This window comes from Pieris napi, chromosome 10, assembly GCF_905475465.1.
Source record: "Pieris napi chromosome 10, ilPieNapi1.2, whole genome shotgun sequence".
NCBI lineage: Eukaryota > Metazoa > Arthropoda > Insecta > Lepidoptera > Pieridae > Pieris > Pieris napi.
The window spans coordinates 2,394,247-2,418,975 of record NC_062243.1 but is presented as its reverse complement, the minus strand read 5'-3'; the positions used below and the strand labels follow the sequence as shown (position 1 = coordinate 2,418,975).

At 32.3% G+C, this 24,729-nt stretch overlaps 1 protein-coding gene across 1 annotated transcript in view; it reads left to right on the top strand.

The window, feature by feature from the left end:
- The window catches only part of LOC125053302 (acid sphingomyelinase-like phosphodiesterase 3a), a 57,293-nt gene extending 40,724 nt beyond the window's left edge, over positions 1-16,569 (top strand). Inside the window, exons 4-10 of the mRNA XM_047654615.1 lie at positions 1,020-1,179; positions 2,163-2,365; positions 3,658-3,815; positions 11,307-11,475; positions 12,810-12,922; positions 15,162-15,349; positions 16,057-16,569. Coding sequence (XP_047510571.1) covers positions 1,020-1,179; positions 2,163-2,365; positions 3,658-3,815; positions 11,307-11,475; positions 12,810-12,922; positions 15,162-15,349; positions 16,057-16,279 — 1,214 coding nt within the window. The 3' untranslated portion in view covers positions 16,280-16,569. The remainder of the gene's footprint in view (positions 1-1,019; positions 1,180-2,162; positions 2,366-3,657; positions 3,816-11,306; positions 11,476-12,809; positions 12,923-15,161; positions 15,350-16,056) is intronic.
- Positions 16,570-24,729: the final 8,160 nt, after the last annotated feature.

The window sequence follows — 24,729 nt, the reverse complement described above, 5'->3', positions numbered from 1 at the left end:
TTTGATCTTAACCCTTAAATTTCTGCGTCTCGATAAATTTTATTAAAAGAAGGCTTTGTGTATGGTACATTCATTTTCATTAGAGAATCGATACCAGGACTATAGAGACCGCACTTACGATGTCAAGTGCAAATTTATTAAAAATCTCAAAGAATGTATTTGCGAACATATAATTTAAAAGTCGCCTGACTTTATACAGAAGCTTTTTTTTAAATACTATTAGTAAAGTATTCTAATGGTGAAATAATTTTTAAAATCACTTCAGAATTAGTCAAAACATATATTATAATTAAGTTTGGACGTGGGTCTATTACAATGATTTGATATATGATTTAATCTTAACAATTAAAAACACTTAAATAAAACGGGATACTACAATTAAAAAATAAAATATTTATTATTACGTCTGTCTTAGTGTTTGTGTCTTTTTTGCAATTACAATGATTTAAACACTATGTAATTACAAAATATATGCAAATAAAATTAACACATTGATCTTTCTTTACTTCAGATATGTGTCGTTTATTCATTCGATTCCTTATATATTTTATACAAATACTTATATAATATACTAAAAATGTACGATTTGATTAACTTTTCACTATATCAACATTCATTATTTAACCAGTATAAAGGTGGCGCTTCTAACCGTTCGTTATTCGATTTCGATTTTGAATTTAATTGTTTCAAAATACAATATGTGAACTTTTTCTTTTTCATGAGTCCTTTTTTATTATTGTCCTGTTCACTGTTTACATATGTTTTAATTTTTTTTGTTTTCTTTCATTAGTTTTTCTAAATAACTATGTTTTATATATTTTTGCACTTCTTACCTTATCTAATTTAAAAAAAACTCACAGTGGAGGCCTAGAAGAAATCGCTCGAAAGCGATAAGGCCACCAGGTCCTTTTTATTTAATTATGTCAATTGTATTATATTTCTGTACATGCAACGAAGTGTTCATAAATAAAACAATATTATGAAATCACCCATACAAAATGTATTTTTTATTCATTTAGATTGCCGTCGAACTGATGAACGAGGCAGTTCAGGCCACCATCGGGCGCTCGGACGATTTGGTGACTACTCATGCGATAGCTCATTAGATCTCATACAATCAGCACTGCGGTATATGCGTACCAGGCATTCGGAAAATGTTGAATTCGTGCTATGGACTGGGTAAGTGTCGTATGAAGTGTGAACGCATTTGGTCCGTTGTGTGTGCTGGCTATTATTAGTCAACAAACCCAAACAAAGACGTTTACACAATAAAAATGCATACCTGTTCTGAACTGATATGTATATCATGTATATAAACTATGTAACACTTAGCAAGGCAATATAATAAATAAAATAAAATAAAAAGCCTTTTATTTCCCAATATAGTTAATTAATAAGGTACATTTCTTTATGTGGTTTTCTAAACCTTTGCAAAACTTAACAAAATCTATTAGTAAATGAATAAATATTATGACTATATTTCTATCATGCTAAGTATTATTATTTACAGTTTTTGATATTCTAATTATTGTATAGGAACCCCTCTTCAAGTGAAGGCCTCTTCCAGCTTTTGCCAGTTTTCTCTATTTTGCGCTATGTGCTGCCATTTGGGGCCAGCTATTTTTTTAATATCTTCTTCCCAGCGTGCGAAAGGTCGCCCTTTGTAGCGTTTTCCTTTAGAGCTGGTTACTTAGATTGTTTTCTTCGGTGATGAGTTGGTAGCAAGGCAATATATTTATTATTAAATCGTAGTAAAACTAAGCTGTTGTGAAAATAAAGTAGCTGAAATAGCTAAAATATATCGTGAACTGTAGAGGTGCTCGCCACACTACAGTCAACTAAAATGCACTTGAGGTGCTTAGTGCAATTAAAGTTCACACGTGTATAAATGAAATATTTTCCATAAACATAATATTTCGAAAATGTATTAAATTGCTAGACTCAAAGGTGCACCAATCGTAATGAGACGCGAAGTTGATGTTTAGGTGACTTTTTGTATCGAAGAAGTCGCATAAATTGAATAATTCACTATATAATTAACCATTGCCATATATAATTTAACTAAATAAAGTGAAACGTAAGATGTTTAAGAAATTAATCATTATAAATTTAAAATTTAATAAATAAATTTAAAATTTATTAACTTAATTAATTAATTTCAGAGATATCATAGCCGCCGGATACCATACGAATGAGGATGACAGGTACCAGGCGATAAGAAACATGACGGAGTTGCTACGAATGACATTTAGCTCGCATTTCGTTTTCCCCGTATTGGGGCATACGGATCCTGCCCCTTCAGAGAGGTTAACGAATTTATGGAGCCATTGGTTGCCCATGGAAGCTTTGCAAACCCTGAAAAATGGTACGGCTTTATAGCTTTTTTATTCAGACGACTTTTATATTGAAGAATGCCCTTTTACTCGCCAATGGAGGTTGATTTAATAGAGGATTCTGCTTTAATATCCCGTAAACGTTATAGATAGAGTGCCAATTTGTGACTAAAGTGTGTATGGCACTAGTGCCAACAATCCCCTAGGGGATTGTTTGAAAAATGTACCGATGTTTAGAATTTTTAAAATTTTGTACTGTATTTAGATATCTTTATTTAGGTATTTTGGCATGACTTTGAGGTTCCAAGAACTGACACTACACAGTGCACGGTCATAACAACTCTCAGCTACACTCTCAAATACATTCGCATACACACCCATTCACACACTCACACATTCACTCATACTTAATGTATTATAAGACATAGTTTTAACGCTAAAACTTACTTTTATGTTCCACGGAATAATTATTTTCTAGTTACCCAAAACACAGGGACTCGATAGCGATATATATGAATTTTGTCTCAACCCTTTTTGTCATAAAAAAATATTGGTTGTTTGTAAAGTAGGTTTACGATCGAGATGTTTACGTGATAACGTCTTATTGGTGATATAAGTTTTTGGGAAGTAAGGAATTAATGAAGATAACAATTTTTTCAAATTTTAAATTACATCTATCGTTTTATTCACACTTTTGATGATAAATTTCGGGTGTAAAATGACAAGTTTACTTATTCGACTATGATATACATTTTTCTTCATACATTCACGGAATGACTGGCAGCGCTCGAGATGAGACGGGAGATCGGTCCGTCTCTCTCTCGTTATACCTGCGATCGCGCTCGTGAGGTTTTGGTGTGACACAAGTTTCTGAACATGTCACCCGACTAAAACGATTTTAAAGACGTTATCACGTCAAAAATATCAAGATTTGATTATTTAAACATCTGAGCTTAGCCCATGGTTTTACATGTTTTTTTTTAAAGTAAAAAAGTTAAATCGGTAATTTAAGTAACACACTTCTATAAAACTGGACATTAAGGCCTTTTTGTCTGGTAATATGGTATTTCGATGCAGTGTATTGCTTCGAAGTTAAGCTATCTTTTCTTAAAAAATAAAGATATTATATATATATTTGTATATACTCGGAATATTTGCAGATTAGTTATCTAGTACTCCACTCATAATAATATCTGTCAACATGTGGCACTCTAAAACGTTGAGTAATGTAATTTATGTAAAGTGTATTAGGTATAAACTTTACATTCATTACAATACATTACTTACTTAAAGGATTTCTATTTAAATAAGGTCATCTTTACAGGTGGATACTACACAATAGAGCAAACACAGAGCAAACTTCGAATTGTAGCTCTAAATACAAACCTATTTACACTACGAGAAGAAAATACGCTACCTGCCCGTCGACAGTGGGAGTGGCTGGAAAAAGTCCTCGATAAAGCAACTACAAATAAAGAGATGGTAAGCTTTTTAAAAGTGGAATAATTTTACTTTGTCCTACGTACTAAATTGTTTTGTAATATATTTAATAATATTAATATATACATAATCTTCTTTACATCAATTTATTACTCACCCAAACGGTGTATTGTAGTGAATAACGTAAACATACATAGAATAAATATGCATATTATATTTATTCAGAATCGCACACCCTGTCTTGTACCTGCCAATAAACGTATATATGCTCTTAGACAAAAGTTAATAGCCCAACTTATTAATAATGTCAGTTTATTATTTGAAGCAACAACGATTACTTTATTAATAGTAACGATGAAAATGTTTTAGTTGCAATTTAAATACTTCTCAGCTAAACCGCTGTCAACTGTTGTGTTTTGTTTATTGTAATAAATCTTTTGTTGTGTCCTTACAGATAAAGTGTCGTTGGTCTCCTTCATTTGACACGTTTTTATTCAATTACGCAACATAGCTCGTTGTTGTTGTTGTACTTTTAAATAATCATGTTTAATTTTATTACCAAATTTGTTTTGTTCTTGGTTGTCATTATGAATATTTTTTTTAGCTTTGGTATTTTTTTTATAATTTTCACACTTCACACAATTCCCTTATTTATTTTAACTTATAGGGTTGCACCACGTAATTTATTAGTATTCTTGTATGTGCCATAAAGTTTTCCACAGATATTCAGATAGACATCTATTACATTATAAATCAAAGATATTTGAAAATAATCTATGTAATATTATTTTAATAATAATACAGTTGATTATAAAAATCCGTAATCTTGTATCTCAATAGACGCTTGCCTAACCGTCTCAAAGATGAATTCCAAATTTGAAAGTTGGTAAGTGGTAAGTTTTTAAAAAACTTCTTTGAGAGCACTATTGTATAATAACGAAATATTTATAGTTCTCGAAGTATGAATTTATTTATTAAAACTAAAGTGCAAATTGAATACCCACAATAAGCACATAATTAAATATAAATGACAATAAGCTGGATTGATCGGTATAAATATAGTTTGTCATTCGACTGAATGTAACAAATATTTTGGTGATCCGTGCGTAGCAGTATTATTACTACGAGTCACGTATTATTATATACGGTATGGACAGAAAAAAAATATTACTTAATTGCACTACAAGTAGTAACAATTAAGAACGGGTAAATAGAAAACTACAGTAAATTGACAAAGCTTGCTCTCTTCAAGGTTTGTAATAACAGAAACGAATTATTCGGTAAAATGATTTATTTTTGTACATTTTAATTAAGCGAAATAATGGTCGAATCTTTAGCAACGTAGCAATTATATAAGACCTCTTTAGATCAAAGTATTAATTGTATAAAATTTTCTCATCGTCTGCAAAACTAATTATACGGTTGACGAAGGTGAACTGACGGATGATATGATTGCCTCAATATGACTAACAAATTCCAATATCTTTCAATAAAGCCCTAATGTTGCTTGATGTACAAAAACAAAATTAGATGAATTTAATATGTGTATTTAGAAGTTTATTTTAATCATGGAATAACTTTTAGAATGAAAATTCGCAAACCCAAAGATCCTACAGACCAAAGGTTTACGCTTGGCCAAATTTTAAAATTCATAAGCGCTTCATATCAGTGGGTGAAATATATAAATTATTCAGTAAAATATGTATTCAATCGGACTTTTCGATAAATATACTCGATTTTCGTATGCAAATCGATTCGAAGTTGATCTGTTGTGTGGAATAATACAATCGAATGTGGCAATTTATATCCATCTTTTAATGTCATGCATTATTTAAATAAGTGAAATTGTAAAGAGTAGTGTTGGTCTAGTGGTTTCAACGTGCAACTCTCATTCCTGGGATCGTCGATCCCCGGACCAATAGACTTTATGTAATTTTTTTATAGAACAGGGGGCAAACGGGCAGGAGGCTCACCTGATGTTAAGTGATACCGCCGCCCATGGACACTCAATGCCAGAGGGCTCGCGAGAACGTTGCCAGCCTTTTAAGAATTTTTTTGATTTTTTTTTATTAAAAGTCAATTCACACCAATTGACCTAGTCCTATGATAAGCTGGTGAAGCTTGTGTTATGGGTACTAGGCAACGGATATACATACATATTATAGATTGATAGACATATAAATACATATTTAAACACCCAAGACCTAAGCACAACACCAAATGCTCATCACGTCGATGTTCGTCTCAGCCGGAGATCGAACCCGGGACCCATGGATTCGCAGTCAGTGGTACTAACCACTAGACCAATGAGTCATCAAAGCATTGGTACGCTCTTTTCTTGAAGGTCCATAAGTCGAATTGGTTCGGAAATACTTCAGTAGGCAGCTGGTTCCACATAGCGGTGGTGCGCGGCAAAAACTGTGTCAATGTGCGCATTTACGCACGTACGGTAAAGGAAAACATCGTGAGGAAACCGACCTGCCTTAGAACCAAGAAGTTGACGGAGTAGACGGTACAGAAGGTTGATCATCTATTTGCCTATTACAAATTATCACGGAACAGACAGTAACATAGTGAGCAGGGGCCATTTTGCGTTAAAAATATAGTATTTTTGTGTGTTTTTTTAATGGAATATAATGGTGATTATATTTTTTAAACAGTGTTTCTATCGTTCTTAGATTATAAACTTCGACATACAACATATAAAGACCTGATAAATAATGTTAATGAACATTTAATTTTGTATTTATATGCCAGTTTGATATATCTGATTGTGCTGTTCATTAAGCTCATCCATCGTATTATGTACCATAGCAAATAAAGAATTTATTAAAGAAAGAACATACCAATATCATTGTTTGTTGGAATTAGCTATACTCAAGAATACTGGTGAGAATTGAACTGTTATTGTATATTTCGCAGCCAACTATTATATAATATGTCATATGTTTAATTTTTTTTATATGTTACGAATCTAAATATTTTTATCGTACGAATGGCCTAATCATTAGCCAGGCAGTTAATAAATGTTGTAACAAACGCTACGGCTGAATCTTTCAGGCCGCTAGTTAAACGGCGCCGTTTAGTTAAAAGGCTAGGCTGTTAATGGAACGGCTATTTAAGCTAGTTGGCTGCGACATATTATACATATTATTGATCTATTTATAGATACAGATTACAAAACACGTTGATAAATAGAGGCAAAGAACAGAGTATACAATCTAAGCAGCGTTATATTATTTATTGATTTATTGGGTTGTCTAGAACATTAATCGTTTAAAAAAAAAAAACAAATGAAAAATAATCTTAATCATTTGTGGGATTTTCTTAATTAAAGCCTCGTCTTTAATCATCAAGAATATCTTCACTCGAACGTTAACTAATAACGCAGTATTTACTTTCGTAATCAAATTACATAAAGTTATGTGAAGTGTACCTCAAGTTTTCGAACTCAACGAAATTATACTTAGTTAACAAGGTCGTTATCGGATTAGGTGTAATTTACTACCTATACAGGCCCTTAGCAATCGTGTTAGTCGATAAGGCTGAAGTAATTTTCGGGTAATAAAAAAGTCATATTCATCATTTTCTGCTGCGGGTAAAAGTGCGCTGTTGATTACGTCCTTAAAAACAAGGTCTATTATATATAAAACAATCTTAATTTAATTACAAACGTTGTGTAAAACAAAAAACTTGGCGATTAAAAAGAGTGGCCGAGAGTTTATTGCCAGTTCTTCTCTTCCGATGTACGCCCTTGATTTGAGAACTGGCAGTAAATGTAAAATTAGAAGCATTTAATGTATATTTCTTTTTTTAAGTTCATAAGTGTACACTGTATTACCTATATTATGAATAAATGACTTTTCACTTTGACTTGGAATTAAAACGTTATAAAACACATGTACATAAATATCTGTTCATTGATATTGATACCAATTCTTCCTTAAAAAAGCCCTAGGTATATTTTTATAAATGTTTAATGAAGGGCCATTTCACGTGAAGTGGACAGCGAAAAAAAGTGAGGTCGTAGAATATGTTTATATTCGGGTTAATCATACCTCTAGTGGGTATAAACGCAAATACGTAACATTTTTTTTTGATGTTTATTTTTCAAGCCTTCAAAACATAATGCTAATTGAAATTCCGAGTTTTTTGGAGTAGATTTTCTAATAGGATTTCTTTAAATATCACGCTTTGCTGTTTGTAAAGATTATTCTTTTTCCTTTTTGATTATTAAAACATTTCGGAAAGAAATTGGTCTCCAAAACTGGAAGTAAAAATTTCAAATAAGTTTTTAAAAAAACTTCAACCAATTTTTTTTGTGTTTTTAGTGTGTGTCATGTATGTACCTTCTCCACGTATCTTTCTAACTAGTAACCCACTATGAAACATTTTGCATACTTATAATATACTTTAAGATATTTTTTAATACACATATTTAATTGTTGGTAAATAGATTTTTGGTTGAATTAAAATTTGAGAACTCAATAAAACATGTTAATGTTTTAGATATCAGACGGTAAGTTTAGTTTCATTAAAGTTTAAAGTTCAGTTAAACATAAAAATATTGTATATTAAAATATAATGATAGAACAATGTCAGAACAAGTTTTCTGGTCCGTCCCTTTTGTCTGACAGATCTGTCTTGCAGCGGGCGCACTACAGACGCGCATTCTCTATTTATACTAAGATATTATATTCGATTTTTGAATCCTTATTTATTGATACAATACTAATGTCGCTGTATTAATGGAAAACGTACCACTATTTGAGAAAAACATGTACATATAAATAACAGAAATAAGCATACAATCTTATTTTTAAACTAATCAATCAAACATATCATCTTTAAATGAGATGAGAGTCTAGTAAACGAATTCCTAAATCGATCTATTGTATCTTATGCGAGTTATAATTGATTTATTAGACGTTTGACTATACCTAAAGAGTTGCTCGGGCTTTAAAGGCAAATATCGTGAAGAAATTGTCTTAGCCCCAAAAGTTAACACTTCTCACGCACAAAACGCAAAACTTACAAGAAATATTATCAATGGAACCGATGGAAGGCCAAGAGTCGTACCGTCATTGGAATATTTATATAATTCATTGTATTTATTATTGTGAGTACTGATTATAATGCGTTACATGTATAGTTACACAACGACGCTTTAATATTTTTTTTGTTAATAGAGTTGGGACAAGTTAGCTGTAAGTGCTTCTCATCTATTTTACGCTTTATATGTATTTATTCACATTCAATATAAATTGTTTCACCTATATGATGAGGATATTTGGGTTTAATTAAATAGGCCAATAAATTCATAGGCCATTACAATCAGTATACGGGTTTAATAGACTTAGTTTCGTGAGGACTATAACAACGGAAGTAGAAATTACGGTTACCGAGTCTAATAAATTATAGATTAGAAACTCGTTAATCTAACAGCCTTTGAAATTGGAGGAAAGAATCCATGTTAGCTCGGATTTTTCTTGATGTTTTATCGCCGGTCTTGTACTTGACTTAATGTTTTTAGTTAATTACCGTGCTCCAATTTATTAAAGAAAGAAAGCTGAGATTCTTTGGGCTTACTCCTACGTTGAGTTTTCTTTATTGGAGACATTTTTAACTTTTAAATCATTTTCTTCACTACACTTTTTAGTTTTAAACTTTTAAACTAAATTACACATTAATTTACCTTGGATCATAAAATTATTACAAATAGGTACTGAAAGTTGCGTTGTATACCTATATCTCTAATAATTTTCCTAAATAAATGAACGTGATGGCATAATATTCGACGACCAAATGTTTTTTTAATTACAAAAAAAAAATTGTTTTTCTCAATCGATTCTTTCTTACGTTTTAAAAGAATAAATTGTAAATTTTGCCTTAAATATTGTTTTTACAAATACACATTTTAAACATATCTGCATAGATCAAAACAAGTAGCCTATGTACTAAAATATACGCCAAGTCCCTTTAATGTTTGCGTGCAATCTCATAATATGAAAAATGAGTTAGTGAAAACACAGTGATCTGCAAATAGCGATTTTGTTATAAAAATTTTATAATTATGATTAACTAAAAATCGAAATAGTGGATTGTTCATTTATTAAGGAAGAAAAATCATAACTACGAATTATTTCAATTAAAACCTTACAAAGTTTCCGATCATTTAAGACTTCTTTATAATTAATTTAATTATAAAACAGCATTAATTCAATTTTGCAAAGGATGTTATTTTTCTCTTCGTCATTATTTGCCCTTAAGTGCTTGTTTTATAATTATATTTAACGAAAAACGAAATAAGTTAATGAAATAAAATCTGTTTTTGGCTAAATTTAAAATTAGAATTGCGAATACTTTAAACAATTTGGGGACATGGAAATTTTACTGTATCCTCGATATAAAACTTTTCCAATTAGTACAGTTACAATTATTATTAAAACATAGCAACTCACGCCCCGACGAGCAAAGGGTTTACGAATTCAATTTATTTCTATTTTTTCGCCGCCCTAAAGCTCGGGATTTGAAATTCATTTAAACAGAAATAACTCTCGATCGTGTCAGGAGGTCAAATTTCCTGGTGTTTACATAACTGTGTTGCCATGTTCGATTGGCAACGGCTACAAGTATATTTAATATTAATTACAAAGTTATGCACAGACTAATTAAGTGTATGCGAAATTTAATGAAAGCTTTTATTGATATGGTTTTAATTATCTATTAATGCTTTTTAAAGTTAATAAGTTGGGCTAGTTTTTGGCGTGAGACATTCATATATATGAATAAGTTTTATTAACTATCGAATGTGAGATAAAACTAACTTTAGAATTAGTGTGTAGAATTGAAATATTTTTTGTGAATAATATAACCTTTTACAGAAACATAGACTTTACATTACACACACTGATTTCAATATATATTAATTACAAAAAATGTCGATCTCAATGGTGGTGTAACAAGTGAAATTAAGCCAAATTGAAAATATTGTGAATACAGTCAAACCTGGGTAAGTGAGAACTGGATAAGTGAGAAAACTCTATAAGTGAGAGTAATAGCCGAGGCCCGTCAGTTTAAGCTCCCAATACCTCTATTAGCGAGAAACAGAAACCTTTGTAAGAGAGAGTCGTTTTTCCCTCATGGACCTCCGTAAGTGAGACTGCTACATATCTTTACCTCTATAAGCGACAGTCGGGCTTAATTTATAATATGTACTTTAGATGCGTTAGAGACGGTCGCACTTGCTGTGACTTGTTATTGTTGCGTATCTCTATAAATGTACCTGCATTAGCGAGAAACTCGGTTTAGTGAGAAACCTCCATAAGCGAGAATGAGATTGTGCTCCCTTGAACTCTCGCTTATCCAGGTTTGACTGTATACACATATACAATATAGCAAAAACCGTATCAGCATTACAGTGCCTAAGTAGCATATATGAATAATTTTTATTTTTTATATAAGTTTTGAACGAACCTCAGGGTTCTGAATAAAGTATGTACTAACTTTAATATATATTTTTATTTTACACAGGTATACATAGTGGGCCACGCTGCACCTGGTTCGGATTCCCGGTACAATACGTTGTCCGTGGACGCGAACGGGAAGTACCTACGATTGGTTCGCCGCTACGCCCGTATCATTGCCGGTCAATTCTTTGGCCACTTGCATGCTGATACCTTCCGTGTTATATACGATAAAGGTACATTTATCTACGGCACTACAAGCTCTATCACTTTTTTTTGAAGTGAAACTTCTTTAAGCGCATGAGGGTAATTTTTTTACGGATGAAACGCTATAATAATATTAGCATCACGAAGACGTGCAGCGTTTTTGTCGAACAAAAGCGAAAGAGCGATTTAGACCGATTGAGAGAGAAGAGCGAATTACCTTATAGAAATTCTATTTTTAAAATTAAAATTTCATTACGAGAATTTATGATATATTAATATTTTATATTTTATGCTAAATAATTTACAGAAATCTCAAATGACGAATTGTAAATTTAAATGCCACGTGTTTTTATTATCGAAGAAAGAAATTTAAAAAATTAAATTTATAATTTGTATTAATTTTCGACACTTTTACTAATATTTTAATGACAATTAAATTCATTAAATTCCTGACATATTTTCCTTCTTCCCTCTATCTAAAGTTTTAGTACATGTGTACCTACATTGTACGCACGCACTTTTTTCTTGAAAGTTAGGACTGAAACGTCTTCGACTTTCTGGGTCTAAAGGATGCTGGTTTGCTCTCAAATCATGTTTTCGGTATGCGCACACAGAAAGAAATATTGGTGCACAGCTGGGGTTCCAACCTCAGGAATGCGAGGCGCACCCTCAAGGCACTAGGCCAATTCTACCCAAAATAAAAAAAAATATATAAAAAAATTACTTTATTTTATTTTATGTACGAGGTTGTTATGTTAAGAGAAGTTTTCGAAAACCACGAGTAGCGTAAGGTTCTTAGTTGTTTGAGTGTTCTACTCTTCTATGATATTTTTAACTTTCATTTCAAAATAAAAGTTATGTATATTGAGAGTAAATTTTCACAAGAATGCCTTTGACACGCGGTAATTGTTCGTAAGTTTTCCAAACTTTCTTTCTAGTTATTACAAAGGTTCTCTTATTTCATAGTTTTTGTTTCAATTTTTAAGTTATCGTTGAAATATTATTGTTATAATAATTTTAATTAAATACAACCGATTAATTGTCTTTTGCCTTTTACCATTTCGGTTTTTGTTTTATTTATTAATTTATCAGAATTGTAATTTATTTATTTACATTATGGGGGACTAAAGTTTAAGTATGATATACAGTATTAGTTTAGTTTGATTAATTATAAATATTTGGGTATAAGAGCGGCTGTTTTGTTAATAGTTCATTATGCTACATATTTTTATTAATTCAGTGTTGGAGCTCCCTTGAATATTTTAAGGTACTTAAAAAAAATTACTCACGCTGAATTATCTAAAATATAAAATTATACTGCAATAAGTATATTAGAAGGAACTTATAATACTTTTTCTTGCAGAAAACCCTGTATCCTGGGCTTTATTAGCACCGTCCGTTAGCCCACATCGAGAGCGAGGAGGATCTTCTAACCCCGGCCTCAGGCTGTATAAGTTTGATACCGACACAGGAAAGGTAGTCCTTTGTATTTGAATTTCTTATTCTCACAATGACAAACACAGATCTTCATCTGTTTCGCTGATACTTTTTTCTTACCATCCAAAATATTATAGCTGCAATAATTATGTTTGGAATCTGGAATAAACTCTTGGATAACTAAAAAATTGACATGCATTATAAAATGTAATACGTATATTTAGATGATTTACAGATTGACTGTATAGTTTAGATAAAAAAAATCAGTGGCGTTACAACCATTTTTAAGTCTGGGCCTCAGATAAGTTTCATGATCATTCATCTAATAGGCTAGAGGTGATCAGCCTCCTGTGCCTGACACGATGTCGATTTTCGGTCTAAGGCAAGCCGGTTTCCTCACGATGTTTTCCTTCACCGTTAGAGCGAATATTAAATGAACACATAGACAAAGTCCATTGGTGCACAGCCGGGGATCGAACCTTAGACCTCAGGGATGAGAGTCACACGCTGAAGCCACTAAGCCAACACTGCTGCTCATAGTTTAGATACTTTTTCTTAAAACACCACATACACTATTTTTCCTTTCTTAAACTACTTTAACACTATAATCTACATTTATAACTACTTATATTATTATCTAATATATAAAATTCTCGTGTCTCGGTGTTTGTGGTTAAACTCCATGAAATTTTGTGTGCATATTGGGTATGTCTGAGAATCGGACAACATCTATTTTACATCCCCCTAAATGTTAAGGGTAGTCCACCCCTAAATATTTTTTTTTAATTTTTAGATATATTTTTCTGTTTTTTTATGATACAGCATCAAAAAATACATACAACCCCTAACTTTCACCCCTCAATCGACGATCAACCCCTATTTTTTTATTATAAATGATATACATGTCAAAACAACGTTTGTCCGGTCAGCTAGTTATATATAAAATACAATATTTTATTATATTATATATACTAGGTTAAATTAATATTTAACCAACTATATATATAGAATCAAAACCTAACCTTTAGTGGTTCATTAACCACAAAATGATGGCCCATCTTTATCCATCATAAAGATGATGGACAATATTTTTTATAACCAGTGACACCGTGGTTCTAAATCCGATCACTTCTGTCTGTAAAGAAAAAGCCTTACAAATACGTTATCAACGAAAAAATTATTTTAATAAATATTCTTCTATCATTTAGTAATATTTATTCGTGTAAGAAACCTTTTCTGAGCAAGAATAAAATGATCCTTATATTTTTTGTTTACATTGCCTTTATCTTTCGTGTCCTTTATTGTATTTTTTTTAACTTTTTCTATCTAAGAATATCTTATCACAAAGACACTGAGGGTTAATCGATCCTAGTACTTGAAAGCTTTGTGCACAAGCCCACTACTAGAATACGTTAGCCGATCTTAGTTACGTGACTTGAGTGGGAAACTGAATCTGGGGTTGGGTAATAGAACTGGAGTTCGACAATGATGCACTATGGTTGGATTATTTAAAATTGGAGGAAACCGTCCGTCATATCCGTGTCGGAACTGCTGTCATTCCAAATTCCTGATAGTTTGAAAATCGATGTTTGGTTGATGTTTTAGAGACGTCGAGCTAATGATACTGCACCTAATATATACGTAAGCTGGCTGTTTGCTGTCAGTTATTGAGGAAAAACAATCATATTTTTCTACTTCTTTTTGCTAAAAAAATTATTTCATTTTGATGTTCATTACTTATTAAACGCTTCATTACTTAATTTATTCATTTTTTAATTAAAGTCATAATAAGTTTTAAACAATTGCTTTTAATTTTATGAAACTCGTGTAAAAACTTTTTTATTTAATACCATCGTAATATATATAAATTACGCGTCACGTTGTTTGTCCGCTACGGACTCCTAAACTACTTAACCAATTTAATGATATTTGCACACCGTGTGCAGTTTGATCTAACTTAAAATATAGGGTAGCTTTTATCTCAATATATACCCGCAATATTTTTTTATTGCAAGTTATTTGTTTATTATTTGACAGTCACAATTCTAACAGATGGCGCTGTGTTGAAAGTACCAACGTTTCACCTAAGCTACAATTTAATGGCAGTAACCACTAAAAAGCTTGGTGATCTCCATGACTGGTGTTCTCCTACTGTTTCCCTTGAATAGTTTACTACGATGTAATATAACAAAATCCTTAGCCACAGCAACACTTGGCCAAGTCTGCTAGTAATCATACAAAATAAAGCTATTAAAGTAAATTTAAACAATTTTTACAGGTCTTGGACTATACACAAATCTACTTGGATCTAGAGACGGCTAATCGTGCAGATTCAGGAGCGGAGTGGATAGCGGAATATAATCTCACTCAGTATTACGGCCTTCGCGATGTATCTGCCGAGTCTCTCCATAATTTAGCTGAAAAACTGCGAATTGCTTCTCCACATGAAATGTCGTACTTTAACAAGTAAGTGTTTTTGACGATTAATTTAATAAAAATTACCTACGAATGGTTTAATTTAGTGATGAAACCGTAATTTATTTATTTATTTATAAGTAATCTTTAAGCTAACATACATATTATAAAACAAAACACTTAGAGAATACAGAAAGCCAAAACAGATTATATAGATAAACAATATACAGGTTGGTCAAAAAGTCATGGACCAAACGCAACTAGGGCTGAGCTTCGAGGCCTCCCGTAGAACAATTTTTTGCAGGTGATGACCTCATCTATCCCCTATTTGCGTTTCATCCACGACTTTTTGGCCATCCTGTATATGAAACAGAAAAAAGTAAGAACATTAATAGACAAAAATATGTTTAAAAAAACTAACGAAAACTGAAATTTAACATTTGAAACAACAAATAATACTTTATATTTTAAATTACTGCTTAAACAAAATCAGAGTCTTCCCGCCTCTTCAAATACTTTCTCACATCTTCTTTAGTAGGTGGAAAATATCAATATCCTTATAATTGGTGTCATAGTTAGATAAAACCCGAAACATTGGCGAATTATGCAGGTAATTTGGGTTTGTACGAGGTACATGAAACAATTTTGTGTATCTTGTCGCATAAGGAGGTGGGATTTTAAAAGAAATTAACGACAGCAATAGTTCCTTCAATTAATATTTAAAAAAAAATCCATATACTCGAAGTTTTCCTTTACAGGTACATACGAGCATACAGCGTTAAATATGACAGCGCACACAACTGCGATGGTGCGTGTGCGCATCAACACTTCTGCGCAATCACGTGTCTTGAGCATGTAGCGTATAGACAGTGTGTGGAGGCTGCAGCTAGCGCCCTCGCAGCTTCTGGGCGATCTGTTGCGCTGACTCCGCTTGTGAATGTAGTATTTACCCTTTTATTTATTGTACTTAGCTTTTGTTAGGAATCAAAGTGACTGAACAATTTTAGTATTAGTGGGAAAATGCTCAGGCAGTTTGTGATATTCAAGTATTTGAGAGAGTGAAGGTTTTTCTGCTACAATGTTATGCTGTCTATTTGTTAAGTTACTTTTTATTAATTTAAAATGTTATGTACTGAAACAGATTGGAAATTATTTGTGTAACTGTTTAGTAATATTCCACAGCCTTGCGATTCTGTAACTCACTTTTCGAACTCACACAGCGGTTTTCACAGCGGCGGTCGCGCTCATATCAGTCGTAAGGCAGTCATTTTACGATTTGGCATTCTGATAAGGAGGGAGCTTGTAGTTTATTGTTTATCGAAAAGTGAGTTACAGAATCGCAAGGCAGTTTTAGAAAATATTGATAATTTTTACTATTATTAATTTAGAAATATAGCCAAAATATATTACGTTAATTACCATTATTACACGCAAAGCAAATAATAAGTATGTTTTATTAAAAAATGCGAGACTCGCGATTGTTTAATAATCAAAACGGGTTATATGTAAATATTTTTTATTAATCTGCTAATGCAAATGCATTTTGTAAAAAGCTATTCGGGATTTGCAGGTTATTTATTACCCAATGTTATGAGAGTGAAACTTGTGTTTATCCAATGTCAATTTACTTCCGGTTTGATAGTTTAAGACCTTAGAGTTAAACAATATCTTCGTAATCGTTGTAAATTAAGTATTTTATCTTATTGTAAATATTTTAGTGTGTAATTCATAGGCGTTGTAATAGCAAACGTAAAAACAGTGTTTTAATTCACCCTCAAGCTTATAAAAATAATAGGTATATAGTGTGAAAGTGTGTGCAGGCCACAGCCGACGCCCTCAGAGTTTGAAGGCAATTTACTGCACTCACTTCACTTGTGAACACAGTCTCTACACGTGTGTAATGTATTCATTCCATATGTTTTCCCCGATTAGGTTAAATGCTTGTAAAGCTTCATAATTTAGAGTTAAAGAGAGATGTAAGTCAGAACCTCTTTGGACAACAGCCTTGCGATTCTGTAACCGCTGTGTGAGTTCGAAAAGTGAGTTACAGAATCGCAAGGCCGGTGTGAGTTATATAGATAAAAATAACCACTAAAAATAAGTCCACGGAGACTTAAAATATAAAACCTTTTATAGCACATTATTTTTACATTATAATAACATCAGGTTATAATAGGATACAATTTGCACGTTGGATAACGTGCAGTTTTTTACATGTGCGTAAAATTTGTTGCAATCCATACTAAGCGTTGAAGTTGCATTTAAAATAATTAGACATTTCATAATTTGATTTTTAATTTCGTAATTTTAAGAAATTTGTGTATATAAAGTATATTAAATTTGTAAACGTGGAACAACTAGTCAATAAGATATTATTGAAAGCTTTTAATTTCAGGCCATTTATTTTTCTCGATCGTGCGATAAAAAAAAATTTAGTATAAGTTTGACGTTATCGGTCATTAAAAACTAAATGAGCCAACGAGCATAACTTGTCTATCATAAAAGCAATTAGAAAAGCGCTCACTACTTAATTGTGTGTCTAAAGGTGGTTTCACACCGACAGAATCAAAAACAACTGAATATAATAAATTTCGAGTACGATCTTTAATAAAAAATATACATCGAATTGTTTACATTCTAATTTTTTTTAACTCGTCTATGATCGACAATTTGTTCGTTCATTTTTGTTATCTCTGAATGTATTATGTGTATGTTACAATCAAAAGCCAACTGAAATACTTTCGTTAGAGAACTTATGGCGATCTTGTAACGACATCATTTTATTGTTTTATTAACAACTACGCTCGATGTAAAGCCATCTTTAGACAACAAAATCTATGATTAAACCTTTCGCTCGAGAAAAATAAGTACGAGCCACACGGCCGAGACCAAAATGCTGATTAATTTTGCTGTAATATATTATTTATAATATTGTTCCCGTTGATGACATTAAATGTTTTAGTTAATAAACGAATGTATTCTAATGCTTGTTTTATTCCTTAAATCATTTAATTAATTAATTCGTTATTCAAAACATAATTTTTATGTACCAGGTACGACGGCGATCTTTTTAAAGTCTAGATAAAAAAACAGTGACCCTACAACCCTTTATATTAGCTTCAAAAACATCGTGATTGTTGTTCTTAATAGCAAAGTTGATCGGCTTTCTATGTTTGACAGTCACCATCAACTTTTGGGACTAATGGATACTGGTTTCTTCACGATGGTTTCCTTCACCGTATAGCGTGAATGGAATGCTAATGTTATAAATATTATCAAAGTCAAAGTCAAAACATGACTTGATTTAATGTCCCCAGGTAGGGTAGAGGGCAACCAGCGTAGAAAGCCATCCTGGGTTCTGGGCTGCTCTCTTAATTTCATTCCACATCATTCCTGCTTCCTTCGCCTTTGCAATGATGCTTCGAAGCCAGGGCTGTTTCGGCCTTCCTTTTGCCTTGAGGATTGGTCGAGAGCTTGCAATGGCAATGTAACTTGGATACCTCTGGAGCATATGGCCCACCCACTTCCTCACTGTCGCTCATGTTAGTAGCCAAGTTTAGGTTACACCTTGGATAAATAGTAAAATATATACGTATATATATACCTTTGGTCATAGATTAGACAATGATAAGTACATTCATTCATATATCGAGTGTTTAATATTTTAATAGTGCCTATAAGATTTCTTAATAATTTAATTGCTTGTCCTGTAAAGTAATTAAATTGCATTTATCTTATTATTATTATTACTATGGCTATAGAATTTACATATATTATTTGGGTTTATTTAAGGGTATAGCTGAGGCAATGCAGTTTGCGCCTTGATCCAAAAAACAGTGGCAAGGGTGTATTTTGCTTTTATTTTCGAAAATAGCGAATATCTTAAACCGAGAGACTTTTATGAAACATTAAACATATTTTTCTGAACCGCCGCAATGTCTTCAACCGGCAGGTAATATATTATCCATTTATTACGCCACACACACAGTTATCACAGACCCGAGATAAAACATTTTTGTTCGAATTCCACGAACACCCTGTAATTTTCGTATACAGAATTAGAAAATACAGAAATAGATATAAAATAATATACAAACATAACTCTTATATTATTTACAAAATAGATCTTCTTAGTTTCATTTTGTTGTATTTATGAGAACAAAGTGTAAAAAGCATTTAGATAAACTGACACAAAAACCCATTTGCGCAGAAATATTCCACCCTTATAAGCTCCTTTCAATGTGTTGCGATTGTTATTTCAATAAAATAACATCCTCAAGTACAATAGGATTCTACACAAATGTAAGGCTCAACAAAACGTGATATCATGAAATCTTCGAAGCTTTCATACAAGCATGGATTCACAAGAAATATCTTTCGATTAAAACAAAATAAGCTTTTTCATTTGAATTTTTATTTTGTATTCCTCTGTTTAAATCTGTTAGTATAAAAATTATGTTTACTAGGCAAACTCGGCAACGCCGGCTTTGCCGAGAGGTTTCGAAGACTGAGAACTAAACATCCTTATCTAACACGTTTGTGATCCTCACTGCTAACTTCTAAATTTATACGGACGGGCTACTGTTAAACCTCAAAATTTAGTATTTTAATTTTTTCCATCCGGTTATAGACGGGACTTCATGACGTGTAGTCAAATATTCTCATCCCTAGACTTATTACAATATACATTATGATGACGGTTATAATCTTTAACATGGTAAATTATAAAAATATTAATATTGGTACGTATTTTTGTAAAAACGGTGTAACATAAGCATTACGTTCATGGGCTTACTGACCGACACGCAACAGGCACTTTACAATCGAGGAAGAAAGTTTTGGAAAATTACTTAAAGTGGAATAATAGTAATGCAGTCTACAAGGTTGGTCATAATTATTATTTCCATGATATGGTCCTTGTATTTAAAAACATGCGGCGTGGAAGAAACTGAATTTTCATAAAGTACTAGCTAGTAAACATTATCAAGAATACGATGAAGTTTTATAGGCGTGGTTCTATTAATTTAACTAATTACTTGAGTTTTAATCTTTAACTGGCGTTCGTGGTACAACCTGTATACAGGTAAAAATACTTTATACTCGGTGTCAGATTTTAATGAATTTACTCCGAGATAAGCTATCAGTGCAAATCTGGAAAGAATCCGGTAACAGATTTTGAGATTAATGAGCACATTTACCAAAAACAATGTCGCTCCGACTTTCTATATTCTCAGATCGCATTGTCATTTCCTTGAATTTATAGGAAATTACAAGGCTTATGCCTTCTGTACCTCACATAGATTTGAGCCATCGTACACACCAAATATTGCTTACATTCTATCAATTTATCTTTATTGGCAATAGGGACTTTAAAAAGACTTCTATAAAACAACAATATTGCCCCAAAATATGTAACGAATTTTAAAAATTTCCAAACCTTTGAGACATTTTTCTAAAGTCAAATTTTCTGAATGTCCTCGGGGTGATATCATTTTCTGCAAAGTAAGCAACTATAGAGCATCTTGTCATGCAAATTTATGTAAAATACAAAAGTCGATACGCTATCTTGATGAAACACGCATCGCATAACATTATAACCTTAGCCATAAAAAATCTTGCGTCATTTTAAGATTATTTAATAAGATAATCTTTTAGTATGCTGTGGTTAAAACATGATGCAAAAAATTACAAGAGAGTTTTTTTTTAAATATAATAGAGGGGCAAACGAGCCTACGGGAAATAGGGTAGTCATCGCAGCCCATGCATTCATAATAAAATCCCAGAGGCTCTTTTATCTCTGCCTTTTAATAAATTTAAGAAATGAAAAGCTGTGTGAAAAGGCTTACTATAAAGTTAACGATTATCTAGTTGATAAAAGGGCCTGGGACTAGACAGGCTATTTCTTATTAATTTCCGATAGTTGTTTTAAAATAAGTGTTGTTTGCCATAGTCATTTTGTATGATGATTTGCTATTTTAAAAGAGTACCGAGAGCTTTTTACACCGGCTTTTTGTCTCGGCCTACACCCTCTGTCTTTTGTGTCAATGAGCAGGGATGTCTACCGATTCAAATCTAATGACGTGGAATAAGTGAGACCTGTATCTTTCCATAATAAACATTTCTTTTTTCATGGACACCCATTTTTAGGGGATGCGTTGCCGGCCTTTAGTTCCATGTAATACAGATTTAGGTTGTAATCCTGTTCAGCAATGTTATTTTCTTATTTAATTTTTCATTCTTAGGTTCATAATAATACGACGGCTTATTGGTCTAGTGGTTAGTACCCCTGACTGCGAATCCATGGGTCCCGGGTTCGATCCCCGGCTGAGACAAGACATCGATGTGATGAGCATTTGGTGTTGTGCTTAGGTCTTGGGTGTTTAAATATGTATTTATATGTCTATCTTTCTATAATATGTATGTATATCCGTTGCCTAGTACCCATAACACAAGCTTCACCAGCTTAGCATGGGACTAGGTCAATTGGTGTGAATTGTCCAATCATATAAAAAAAGGTATATTATAAACATACCTTATTAATTATAAAGAATTGTTTTAGCTGGTTCGTTCTTCCTACCTAACAAAGTAACAAGGAAATTGCTGTGGCGTAATAATTTACTTTCCGACCTACGTCTTTAACGTTGCGGTAAAATGTCACCGTACCTGCCTTTTTGGATCAGGTTTTCACATATATTTTTTTTAATTTAATGAAAGCTCCGAAAGGGAATCGATTCCGATACCCAGTCACAGGACAGGCATCATCATAAAGATGCTACGTTCCCGCGCCATGTCTTTACACCTTCACAAAAACAAATGAATTATATTCAATGTTTGTATCTCGTAACAAACACGTGTAAAGAAAGGAACATTTGTCCTAGTACGTAGTGTTTGCGTTCAACAATATACACATAACATTATTGTATATTATTTTAACACAATATGAAAGAAGAAATTATGTCAACATTTCTACAATTACGGGCGATTAAGAACTTAATTTTCACGTAAATAAGACTTCAATTCGGTTAGCAAGAGTTTTTTATGGGCCAAATCAAGGTTACACTTTGCGTGAACTCTTCTATTGAGGCGTGAAAAGCCATCACCCAATTCAATCCCCATTACTGCTTGGACAAATTATCGACGGGGAATTATTTTCGGTAGAAATTGAAATATATTTACAAATATTTTCTTGGCTTTTAGTTTAAGTTCAATTTAGTCAAGCAGAGCCCTGCGATTCTGTAACTCACTTTTCGAACTCACACAGCGGTTTTCGGATCGGCGGTTGCTCTCAAATCAGTCGTGAAGCAGTCATTTTATGATTTGGCATTCTGAAAAGGTGCGAGCTTGTAGTTTATTGTTTATTAGAATAACAAATCATAAAATGACTGCTTCACTACTGATTTCAGAGCGACCGCCGATGCGAAAACCGCTGTGTGAGTTCGAAAAGTGAGTTACAGAATCTCCTGTGCCTTCCAACCTTTGTCGTTCATTGACATCAAAAATATAAATTTCTATTCTCTAAGTGATCACGCATCAGATTTCAGTATCAAGTAAGCAGCTTTCTTTATAAGCCACAGTTCAATTTTCGTTGAGATGTCGTCTTTCTCACGACGTTAAACTTCATTTTACGCATGGAATTATTAGTACCAGGGTTCAAACACTTCAGGGTTGAGAATAACCCGCTAGACTAAGATATTTTTTGTTATATGTGACCAGTAAGCCACGAAGCCTTATTTAACTCTTCTTATGTTAAACAATTTTCCCCGTTTTTTATTCATTATTTGTATGGCATAAGTTTTGAAGTGAAACTGCTTTAGGAGCATGAGAGTAAATTTTTACGGAAACGTCACGCAGATGTGCAGCGTTTTTGTCAAAGAAAAAAGAGATTGAGACCAGAGTTGAGAGAGAGTGAGAAGGGTAATCCGCCCTTATAGATATTCTATTTTTAAAATTGTTTATTTTAATAAATTCTATACATTATACATTGAAATAAAAATTAACATTTCGTAAAGAGAATTTATGAAAAAATAGTATTTTATATTTTATGCAAAATCATTTATTGAAATCTCAAATGACGAATTGTAAACTAAAATGACACGTGTTTTAGTATCGTAGAAATAAAATGTATAATTTGTATTTACTGTCGACACATTTAATATTTTAATGACAATTAAATTCAGTAAACTCCTTACATATCTACCTTTTTCCCTCCCTCTAAGTCTCGGAAATCTAAAGTTTTAGATTTGTATAAATATGAACATGACTTAAAAATTAGTTTGCCAAAGAAGTTTCATTTCTGCCATGTGTATGCCGCCATGTTTACTTGGTATGCACGCAGTTTTTTTTCTATATAAGTCAACCGTTTAAAATACAATGCACATAAATCTATATCCCTTTACCTCGAAATTTACGGGGCAGGTTGACCAATGTCGTTTGTAAAATATTTTTTCCTTAACCGGTAACAACTGCTAAAGAGGGAAATATTGCAGCAATAAATTATTACTTTGTATTGAACCTTTGTACCCTATTTCGTACATTTGGGACGCGAACGGAAAGCTTAAGAGAAGAATAAAGGGAATTGATTATACCTTTTTAGAGTTGAAACTTATTTTTATAGCATTTTTATTGGTATGACCAAAAACAAACGAATTACGAACGGTATTTTAATGAATCCATCTATGTTCGTATGAATGAACTCCCTTATTCATATTATTAAATACTAAATTTGGAACTTTTAACCTTCCGACTCCCAGAACCAACATTGGGTTCCGTGAGCCTCTTCACATGGTGTGTTCTGCCTTGGATTCTGCCACTAACGTTGACCCTTTTTCGCACTCCTCTACTGCTTCATTAAAGAATAAGTTAAAACTCTTAATGTCTTAAGCCTTGTATTTTCCTGGTTTTTTTATAGCTAATTTATAAATTTTGTGCTGTCATGTTTTGTCTTGTTTTGCTTTGTATTGTATTTTTATCAGTGAAACTTTTTGTGGAAATGTCCAATGTGTTTATTTTATGTTTTACTTTTATTTTATTTTTACTGTATCGAGATGTATCTGTTTAGTTGCCTTAATAAATAAATAACTCGTTTCTGACGGCCAAAATATATTTATTGATCTACTGTAATTCTCATAAACGTGAATTTGTTTAAGTTTTGTAAAGAGGTTGATGGTTCTATAACTCCTGGTTCTAAAACCACGGAACTTAGTCGCGGACTCGTGGTTCATAAACATTTTTAATCTTTCCATACAATAATGATACCTTAAGTACTAGTGTGTGCAATGCAACGACGCATTATTTCAGAAGTAATATAAAGTTATTTATCTTCTTTAATAATGATACCTAAGGTATTACTTGGAATACAGTGAAGTTTATTGATAAAGTTTGTGTAACAAAGTCAGCCTTCAATTCGATTATAAAGCCGCTGGACGACCTTT